The 11,975-nt window shown below is 33.7% G+C and overlaps 1 protein-coding gene across 1 annotated transcript; it reads left to right on the top strand.

Moving 5' to 3' along the window:
- Nucleotides 1-7,490: 7,490 nt before the first annotated feature.
- On the top strand, nucleotides 7,491-8,899 carry LOC139871984 (uncharacterized). Its single transcript, XM_071859758.1, has 3 exons — nucleotides 7,491-7,841; nucleotides 8,303-8,390; nucleotides 8,490-8,899. The coding sequence occupies exons 1-3, from the start codon at nucleotides 7,505-7,507 to the stop codon at nucleotides 8,671-8,673; spliced, it is 609 nt and encodes a 202-aa protein (XP_071715859.1). The 5' UTR covers nucleotides 7,491-7,504; the 3' UTR covers nucleotides 8,674-8,899.
- Nucleotides 8,900-11,975: the final 3,076 nt, after the last annotated feature.

Raw genomic sequence — 11,975 nt, 5'->3', positions numbered from 1 at the left:
GACGAAATTTCTTTAACGGGGAGGTACTATGATGACCCGGAAATTTCTGACCAAATTTAAAATTAATCTTTAACGTTTTCGACACGATAAGCAAAGTCTATCAAGTTGAATCCTAAAATTCTTGAACTACTCAAATACCCTTCGATAGTTCTCAACGATTCGTGAACAAATATATGTAAATAGATACATATATATACTATAACTTGAAAACATAACAAAGTGTTATGAAAATGATACTGTGCATTAACCTTATTGGTTTGATTATCTGATTGATATATTTAACAACGGAGTTAAAAGATTATGCCAAACGATTGAATTAAAAGATATTTATTGAGTCCCTTAAATATTATGATGTTATTACGAGTCTCTGTTGTGAGGTCTAAGTTGATTTGGGAAATCGTTCATTTTAACGATATTCGAAATAAATGGTAAAGTGTTTGTTTAAATAACGTAATTTGGAGACATACAATAATAAGGAATATTAACTATTGGAATTAGATATATGAATAACTTGTGATATGTATTTTAAAACGTATATATTAATATTGAAAATATATAAAATATAATATTAAACTGGTCATAAAACGAATTGTTATTATATATATATATATATATATATATATATATATATATATATATATATATATATATATATATATATATATATATATATATATATATATATATATATATATATATATATATATATATAACAAACAGCAAGACAATAATTTATAGAAGTAAATGACCAAAGCACTCGAAAGTTTAAGATACACTTTGAATGATATAGTTTATTGATAATTTAAGACTATATTTTGAAAAAAGAATGAGTCACAAAACGTAAATTGCGAGTTTTCTAAGCGTACGAAAATGCGTTCGAGAAACCGGAACTGGGACATAAGTCGAGTGACAACGTACGAGTCATCGGAACGAAAATTACAAGTCAACTATGCACGTGAATTTAATATAATATATAATTAATTATTTAAATTAAATATATTATATATATTATATAAAAATATGTCGACAAGCTAAAAGTTAAAAAATTGTGAGCTGGATTTTGGGGCCATGCGATCGCATGAGAAATAGGCATAAAACCCATGCGATCGCATGGGGTTCAGTTTCAGCAAATGTACTATAAATTCTCCAGTTTTCTGGGAATGTTTTACACACTTATCTATATCCATCTCTACTCTCTCTATATTTATATATATTATAATTATATTATTATTTATTATTTATTATTTATTATTATTATTATTATTATTATTATTATTATTATTATTAAGATTAATATTATTATTATTAATCTTATTATTATTAGTAGTATATATACATAAAATACTACGACGAGGTCATGAGCGTGTCACTTTCAAAACGAGTTTTGAACGGGTTAAAGCTAAGAAAATTATGGGTTATAGCTATGGAGGTTATGGGTAATGTTCATGGGTATTGTTCGCAAGTCAAACCTAGTATTTATCATCTCTGTTGCGTCTACGTACTTTCCTGCAATATTGAATCACAATATTGATACGTGAGCATTCATATCATATCTTTTATATATTAATTGTGTATCCATGTCTAGTGCTCGAGTATATATATTTATGCATGCTTGTATGCTAATTTTCGTCGTTAAATAGTTTATAATGAATCACGAATTAAATACATATATTACTGGTAAAAGGTATATGATATACATGTTTTTGGAAAGCTGGCGAAAAATCAATAACTTTTCATTTAGATATCGAATAGTTTCGATGAACGGATTAAAAGATATGATCAACTGAATTATGATTGACGTTAATTGAAATTGCTTTTGAATATGCAATTAAGATTTAAACAACTTGTTTACAAGATTGATAAAATGGATTTTTAAATATTACCAGCCGAGTAAATGAATTCTTATATAAAGCTCGTCTCGTTTTGTTGAACTATTGTCAAAATTGACTTTTTGAAACAACTTTGGATAACTTTTGTATGTCGATCTCGAGCATTAGGATTATGATACACTATGACCAGACCTAGCTTGGTAGACATTTATTGACCAACATATGCTCTCTAGGTTGAGATCTACGGTTATTTGGTATTCCGAGTTTCAATCACATTTCGGTGAACAACTTTATGTACTGCTAAGGTGAGTTTCATTTGCTCCCTTTTTAATTGCTTTTGCAATATATATTTTTGGGCTGAGAATACATGCACTTTATTTTAAACGCAATGGATACAAGTACATACTAAATTCTACACTGAGTTTGAACCGAAAATCCCTTAGCTTTGGTAACTAGTAACTTCCAGTTATAAGAACTGGTGGGCGCGAGTAGTAGTATATGGATCCATAGGGCTTGATATCCCCGTCCGAGCTAGAGCGCTAGCCTTTTAACGGACGTATGCTATTTGAGAAGCGTACAAGTTGGTTTGCGTGTATTATTAAGATGATTATACAAAGGGTATAAAATATATATACGTTAAGTTTAGTAACCAGGGTGCTCAATTTCGTAGAATATTTTGATAAACGTTTCGGATGAAACAACTGAAATCTTGTGATCCACCTTTATATACAGATTATGCGAAACACTAAAACTATGAACTCACCAACCTTTGTGTTGACACTTGTTAGCATGTTTATTCTCAGGTTCCCTAGAAGTCTTTCGTTGTTTGCTTATATGTTAGACAAGCTATGTGCATGGAGTCTTACATGGCATATTTATCAAGGAAACGTTGCATTCACCAAATCATCACCATGTATCTTATTTTGACTGCATTGTCAACGGAATTACTGTTGTAAACTATTATTTACGGTGATTGTCTATATGTAGAAATTATCAGATGTCGAAAACCTTTGATTTAAATATTCATTTATGGTGTGCCTTTTCAAAAGAATGCAATGTTTACAAAATGTATCATATAGAGGTCAAATACCTCGCAATGAAATCGATGAATGACGTGTTCGTCCATATGGATTTGGAGAGATCGTCACATCGGGAATGGGGTCTTCCAACACATATGCCCTATCCTCAAGTTTGAGGACAATCCTTAGATTGCGGAACCAATCCATGAAGTTCGTATGGTTGAGTTTTTCTTTTTCGAGGATTGACCTCAATGATAGGTTGTTAAAGTTTATTGGTGCGTTTGAAATGTTGTTGTTATTGGCGGCCATCTACAAAATTTAACAAAGTTGTTTAAGTATCAATTTTAATTTAACAATCAATACCCTTTAAATCCAATTGATATATATATTAAATTTTAGAATCCAACGGTAAGCCAAATTTCGATTAGGTGACCTTTATCCCGTCATTTGATTTAGCTAGGTAGTCATTATATGACAATTGCAATCCTTTTGCAACTTCTAAGTTATGGGATCATGCAATCCTTTTGCATGGCATATTTATCCCATCAACGCCTATTTGTTCCTCGTGCTTCGGTAACCCTAAGTTCATGATTCCCAAATCAAGTTGTCCTACTTGTGTAAACGTGTAAATTTAACATACAAGTGGTTAGGTGACCTTTATCCCACAAGTGTGCGAAATTTTCCTCAATCATATTAGTTTGCTCATAACGGTTAGGTGACCTTTATCCCATTATGAGTTCCCTAATATTTTCAAGTGTCACACAAAAGGATGGCGCTTAACTTGTTTGCCTTGTTAATAAGGGATTTTAAGTTTTCATTAATTCTAGTTTGAGAAAACAATCATGCCATACACCAACATGCATTTAGTGTATGGTTCATTTGAAATCCATTTTCAAGTCTTGTAATTTTAGCCAATTACTTGATATAAACCATTTTATATATATGATCCTTATCATGTTGTTAATAACCGTTTATTAATGTCCTTTTAGCCATTTTTAATTTAACCATTTAAATTGACGTTTTGCATGTCGTTAATAATGTTTTAATTTAACCAATTAAATTGCCATTTTCTATTTGTTGACTTGTGTGATTAACTTGTCGCAACCAAACATATAATCCAAAATCAAACAACCATGCATGCAAAATTAATGTGTTCACAATCAAGCCATTTTGGTAGACATTTGTTTAGCCGAAAACAAATGTCACCGGTTAAGGGGTTATAACACAAAGTAGGAGATTTCAGATCTCCCACTTAATCATGCATCCAAATGCATCTTCTTGTGTCCTTCATTTGCCTTTTCTTGTATCTTCATCTTGTTACAAAATATATCCTAATACATTTTGTCTAGAAAATAAAAATACAACCTAATCTATTTTACATACCAAATATAAAATAAATTACATAACCAAATGAATAATTATTACAAACCAAATTGAATAAATTATTACAAACCAAATGAATGAATAAATCAACCAAACAAACATCCATTCAAACACAAGGTCGTGGCTATGATTGTGAACAACAAATATGACCAAAATGGAACAACCCAAAACCCATTTTGGGTGTCCAAGAATTCGGCCAAACCAAGCAACCCTCCAAACCCGAAAAGTTTTTGCAATCTACTTTCATGCATGTTTATAGATTACAAAATTCATGGGTTTATTAACCATATAAGAAGCATATTCCAAAGACCTCGGCTCTAGATACCATTGTTGGAATTCAATATAACAACATGTTCTTAATGTTAACATAATTACTAAACCAATTTAGTAAGATATATAGCAAGCGGAAGCATGATTTACTAAGAAAACAAGTGTATATATTTAACCATTTTGTTTGAATTCCAAGTGGATATCAAGTCTTGAAATATACTTACAAAATAGAAGTAGTTTAGAGGTTATACCTTCTCCAAGTTAGGAGGTTAATAAGTGATGATGAAGATGATGAACAAGTGTGTAAAACTCAATCCTATGATGCACCAACACCACCCTTTAAGTTAGTTAAGATTTAGACACTTAACTAGCTAATTAACCAAGCTCAAAACCCTTTTATTTGCACCTAATTTTCTGGACAGCAGCAACTAAAAAGATGATGAGAATGCAAGCCTCAAAAGCATGAAACCTCTAGAGATTATACCCCAAACTTGATACCAACACCTAGTACTTTTGTTAGGATTAATTGACACTTGAAAAACTAGCTTGCAAAGAAGAAAATGATCCTCTTTTTGACCCCCAAAGGCCACGGCAACAGCAACAGCAGAATGCTGTTTTGGACAGTTTTTCCAAGCTTGAATTTTGTAGTTATCACTTGAAAGAATAATGCAAACTTTGGTTGAAGTGTTAGCTCTCTTCATGAGGAGTTGTGTAGTATTAAAAGTAACAAAACAAGCATGTGTGGTCTTTCTTGGAGACCAAAATTCTGCCACACATGATGTTTAATAATAATACTTGTAAGTTTATAAAAGTTTATAAACTTATGTATTATTTTATTACTTATACATTTTATAAAACCTTTTATAAAATATAACACAATATAATCATTTAAACCTATAAACAATTATATATAAATTATCCAAATAATTTATCTCAAGTGATAATATTTTAGAAACCCGATTTTCTAAAATCCAAGTGTTGCGTATTTGTTTAATGATTCAATCGTTAAGATTAAATACGTATAAGGTGTCGGTAAGTTTGTTATTGGGTATGACCCGACTTGGATCATAACATATTAGCCACATTAATTTAATATGTCTCTCGGGCATACGAAATACCTTCATAGATAGGTCACCTGGAATCCATTAATGGACAGAGTACATTATTTTGTTAGAGCAGAATTTTTTCTCTCTACATGAGAACTTTTTCTCTCTAAGTGATCGACTAAGTTTGACCTTGACTGGATTTAAGACAAGTCTTTGGATCCGGTAATCAACGTTATTCGGAGGAGTTCAAGATGACCAAACCGCTCACCGTTAACGTGATTGTAATTTGCACTCATATCCTATCCGCATCCCGAATTTGGTACGATCATCGATCATGGATTTGCTTGTTGTAGATTCACGTGAACAAGTAATAAGGATAAAGGAGCCAAAAGCATTTGTTTGTGCAACTGAAGAAGAGAGGATAGCACCGGATACGGCTAGATGAGACAACATCCTTTTCTAGATGACGGAACAAGACATGGAATCTGTTGGGTTTCAAAAGTAAGTCCCAAGTAAACACTTACAAATGTTGATAAAAAAAAAAGTAATTTCGATTTAAACGGGTTCAATCATATGATATGATAGTCTGAATATAAGATCACAATTGCATGCTTATATCTCTCACACAACACTACCTTTTATGTTAGTTTGAGTGATCCTAATCCTAAATCAGAAAATTGAACCCAAGTATGTCCAATCTAACAAATTTTGTGGGATCTATAATTATGTAAGCACTCTATATGTTCAATGAAACTTAAAAGGGTAATATTTTAGCTTATAGACACAAAACACCTGAAGAAAGTAAACATGACTTTTACTTTAGCCCATATTGAAACAAGACAAACTGGTCATAATTTTCTTTTCATTGATTTTATTTATTTATTATTTATTATTTTAAGTTTATATAAGAACTGTTTTCCCCCTTTATCTAAAATTCAAGTTGGGCACCTGAAAATGTTCCTAAGTATCAAATCTTTCTCTATATCTCTTTAACGTCCCATGTAACAGTAAAAAGTACAAGTTCAATGAAAAAAAGCAAAATCCCCAACAAACCAATCAAAAGATGAATTACAAATTCAAATAAAATATTTAAAAGGTTAAAATATTCAGATACCAAACACACAACATTGCAAAATCTGAAACCCATAATTTGATACCCATTTGGGCACCTCTTGTTGCTTGTAGCTCCAAACAACCCAATGCCTCATATCTCAAGTTTTCTCATATTCCATCCCCTCTTTCACCCAGAAGAAACCTTTGATTCTTCCTCATTTATTATACATATACCCATTCAAGCCACCAAAGATGCCTATTTTACATCTACATATTTCCTTCTATTCTACTTTCAAGCACAAACAAAAATACCAACAATCAATCAATCAAAATATACACTATTTGTCATCCTACCCGAAAACCCGTTTCTTTGCCCGAACATTACCAGCATCCGTGATTTTCGGGAAGACATGGGTCTTGGAGGTGTCCGATATTCGTTGTTATTAGTGCTTTGTCTTCTTCTCGGTCTAGGTAACGGTTATCTTTTTATTCGCTCTTGTTAAAAGCAAGGATAAATGTCTATTGTTATTGTTATACAGTTAACGGATATATTTTTATTTTTTATTTTTAATTTTCAGATTTGAGCTTAGCTGAAAGCCCTCTAATGAAAGCAGCCTTGCCTAAAAAAATGGTGCACCTTCAACAAGACCAAATATCCTCTTCTTCATCTTTCACAACTCAACTAGATGACATTCCAATTGTTCAACCTACAACGCCAACCGGAACACCAAACACATATTCACCCACCCCATTTCCGCCAACCACCCCCACCCCCACCGGCGGTGGTGGCGGTGGTGGTGGTGGCGGTGGTGGCGGTGGTGGTGGCGGTGGGACAACATTACCACCACCGTCCGGTTTCCAACCAAACAACCCCACCCCTTTCCCAACTGGCCCATCAGGCCCAATGAACCCATCAGGTCCAATGAACCCAACAGGTCCAACGAATCCATCAGGTCCCACGGGCCAATCAGGGCCAACTGGTCCTTCTGGTTCATCAGGTGGTGGATCATGGTGCATTGCAAGCTCATCGGCTTCTGAAACTTCTCTACAAGTAGCGCTTGACTACGCCTGTGGCTTTGGAGGTGCAGATTGTTCAGCAATTCAACCGGGTGCAAGTTGTTACAACCCGAACACGGTTCGAGACCATGCTTCATATGCTTTCAATGCATACTATCAAAAGAACCCTGCTCCAACTAGCTGCTCTTTTGGAGGAGTTGCACAGCTTACCAACACCGATCCAAGTAAGACATTTTGACGGTGTCAAATTCCGTTTTTTAGACAATCATATGACAATATGACTATTTCTAGAGGTGGCAAATTCAACCCATTTAACTATAAATGGGTTGATTTAAGTTATGGGTCAAAAGCCACCTAAAGTGTATCTTTTAAACATACATCCTCCAAAATCAATTAATAAAAATCATCATTAATATACACATATTAAACAGACAAAGTTTACAGACCTTCAGAGAAAAACATCTTAAAAACAAAAAACATCTAACCAAAAATATTTTATAGAGAAGTACTGAATCGGGTTAACACGCACTGTCCCATTTCGGCCAGTACAGAATACTTACCTGCTTCGGACATTAACCAACTGCATGATCCGCCCATTTTGCCACCTTTAAATAGTTTCTACATAGAATAACTACAGGTAGTTAATTAATCATGAACTCTAACGATTATATAAAACTTGTTGTAGGTTCAGGAAGCTGTAAATTTTCTGCAGCAAAGTCATCAGGCATGACTCCGCCAACGCCTACAATGCCATCCGCACCCACCACCCCTACGTAAGCAAAATCCCCAATTAGCCCTTAGTGCAGTTTTAGCCAATTAGGACCTTGTTTATATAAAAATTAAACAAGAGATTGTTTATTTATTACTTGCAGAACAAGTACTCCAATCAACCCATATCCTACGTCACCTAGCGTACCCGGAGGTTATACGGACCAACCAGGATACACCTCATCAGAACCAACAGGAGAGCCAAGCTCGGCAAACTCGATTGCCTACAACTTACTGTTGCCGTTGATGATAGCTAGTCTGCTCATGTTTCTAAACAGAGAAAAATGAAGTTCACGAACTGAAACGAGAATTCAATCGGTCGCCTTTGACTTTTTAGAGGGATTAGAAACATGTCAAATTGAAGGCGAGCTCTATTATTATTAGACTAAGATCATTGTGTCATACTTCAGGTATATGTATGGCTCCTAGTTCTAGTAGGAAAATACAGAAAAAATAATTGAAAAAAATACAAGTAATTTATTGGGTTCTCTACCATATACGTCTTCAAAGTATTAACAGAATAAATTTCATAGACAAGCTCAAAGTTAGGTTTTTGTCAGAAAAATAGATATGGATTAATAGCTTTATTGAACAGATGACAACAGGTATAGTATATACAGAATGTTGGCATAAAAAAACTACTTAAAATAATCGTCAAACTGCACATAAAATTTACCTTTTTAATCACGAGTTTCCTTTCTGGTTAATCCTCTAAATCACAAAAGTTTTCAGTTCCGTGATTCACATAATTGCAGACGCAAACTACTTATTCGTGACTACACAACGACAAGAATCATTTGATTTGAAGAATAGAAATATGAAAATAATATTATCAAAGGGTGCAAATATTATTACATGTATAATCATGTGCCTCGTATAGACTTATTCCTACAAACTTATCCAACAAAAAGTACTCCATATTAACGGTTTCACTATTTAAACGATATGGTCCACTACCTTAAGTTTGCAATTTGGTAAGGTGACAGAATTACCATTAGAAGTGCTATAAATGACAACTCAAATTCACCTACAAGCAGAGGAAAGACAAGTATTAGAGATATCAGATTTAAAAACACTTTGAAGTTTCCAGCCTTTTCTATTAAAAAAAACACGCATATATAAGTTTAAGTTGATATCTATCTATACACAAAAAGAGTAGACAGTTTATTGGCAGGTTTGTTGGGGTTGTAAAAGGACAAACTAGAGTAATAATTGGTGAAAATATCATACTCTCCTTTTCCGTCTGTTTTCCTTTTTCCGATCAAACTTCCGTTACATTCATCTCAGCAATGTGAGTCTCCTCTTGAATAATGTTGGAGAGGGTGAGCGAGAGCTTCCCTTCCATGTCGAGAGATAATGTGATTATATCAAATATCGAATCGTGTGGAAATCGTGTCATTTCATTTATGTTCTTTAACTTCCCGGAAAAATGGGATCGCGCTGATTGTTGGGGATTATTCGAGCAATATGGTTCAGTTAGGGACGTATACATAGCTAGGAAGCTATTATCGAGTGGAAAAAGATTTGGATTCGTGAGGTTCGTTGGGGGTAAGTGATGTTCGAAACTTCTCTAAAGTGTTAAATTCGATTCAAATAAATGGTTACTATCTCCGGGCATACAAAGCGATAGACAGGAAAAACATTATCGATTCCGTCCCAAAAGTAAGAATTGGCACTTCGAATGTAGAAAGGATGAAAGATCCTATGGACTCAAGTATGAGTACGGAAGAATCGACGGGTGACAAATTGAAGGGAAGGAGATTCGCGGATGTAGTTGCAGGTGAAAAAAGTTCTTCGTTTAAATATGTAAATCAATCTTCGATGAGCTATCGCAAGCCTTACAATTACAAAGAAGTTCATGGACGTACCAATCCTATTGAAATAAAGGTTGATGGCAAGATTTTGGTGTTCAATATTCCAGAATCTGTAAGTAACCACAATTTCGTTTTTAGCTTTAACAAGGATCGGTACACCTGGACGTTGGTTGAAAATGTTAGCTCCGATACAAAAGTGTGTTCTAATGATCCTTTGATAGTCTGATAGAGGAGGTGTGCATCGATCATGATTCAAAGTCAGTAGGTGAGGAACATGTTTCAGTTCCTTACGATCATGGGTTTGGTGGTGTAGACTCCTCCGGTGTCGTTCGTGACTCTTGCGAGCCTGAGAATATTCGAACCGCCGGAAATCAGTCCACCGGAATACATGTGATGAACACTAATCAGAGCTCTTGTTCGACAGATGAATTTTCGGCTTGTGAGGTTGTCGATAGTTCAAAGGTCGAGGAAGAACAAAGGTCTAGCTGCGTTGATTCTGGAGTCACTTTCTCGGACTCCAAACAAGGATGTAATGTTTCCAACGAAAGTAACTTTTCTTTCTATACAAGTTCAATTTCAAATTGTAATGTTTCCAATGAGAATAGCACTTCTTTCAATAATTTAAATTCAATTTTATTTGATAAAGATAGGGATCAAATCTCGAGAGTCAACGGGTATTAAATGGTTGTGATGGGCGTGGTTCTTCACATGCATATTCTAATAATGAAAGTGGGATTGATATGGAGGAGAACAAGTCCAACTTTTCTGTGGATGAGATAAACAATTCAAACGGCAAACAACGTGACCATGATGCTTCGATACAAACGGCGGTCATTTTATATTTCAAACAAATGAAGAAGTTCGTAACCCAGTTTTCAAGGGGACAAGGTGTAGCTCGGTAGTTCGTTTTTGATATATGAAGCGAAAGTTTAGGCCTTTGATTAAAAATCATTTTATTAAGTACGTACACGAAAGAAAAAAATTGAAGCGCAAAACATGTCGTGAAAAGCGTACGTGGTATGAAAGGATTATTATCGATGATTTAATGAAGAACTCGAGTGAGGACGATTGCGATTGCGATTGTGGTTGTGATTGTGATTGCGATTGTGATGAAGATCGCGATTACGATTGTGATTCGGTTTCATCCTCGGACTCGGAATCGTAGAAGGCTATGGATTAGGGTCTATGTGTTGTGTGATTGGCTCTATAAGTTTGCTTCTCATTCGTGTTCTCGCTTCGTTTTGTTTTGGGTTGTGTGGTTGTTTTATTCGGGTCGTTCGAGTTATTTTGTTGTGGTTCTTCGTGTTTAACATTTTTGTGGTGTTTGTTGATTAGGTAGTTTGTTTTTCGTAGGTGTGATCTTTCGTGGTTTCGGTGTCTTTTCTAGCTTCTTGCTAGTTGTACTTTATTTTTTATTTATAAAAATTTTTACCTTTCAAAAAAAATTAAAATTTTAAAATGATGACATCATAAATAAAATTTTTCTTTCATTAAAAAATTAAAATAAAAAAAAATTTAAGCAACTTAGGTGACATCATTAATCGTTTAATTTACAATTAAAAATATAATCTTTAGGTGACATCATCATCATATGTACAATATTTGAAATATTAAGTACAACCTTATGATAAAACACATTCATAATTATATGTACAAACTTTAAAACAAATATGTACAAACTTTAAAATAAATTGTACAATTTTTTACAAAACACTCCATGAAAACATGTACAAACTTTGAGGTATATTGTACAACCTTTATATAATAATTGTATTT

The sequence above is a fragment of the Rutidosis leptorrhynchoides genome, chromosome 1 (assembly GCF_046630445.1).
Source record: "Rutidosis leptorrhynchoides isolate AG116_Rl617_1_P2 chromosome 1, CSIRO_AGI_Rlap_v1, whole genome shotgun sequence".
NCBI classification, from domain to species: Eukaryota; Viridiplantae; Streptophyta; class Magnoliopsida; order Asterales; family Asteraceae; genus Rutidosis; species Rutidosis leptorrhynchoides.
The sequence above is the reverse complement of the archived record's forward strand: the minus strand, read 5'-3'. Positions and strand labels throughout refer to the sequence as shown.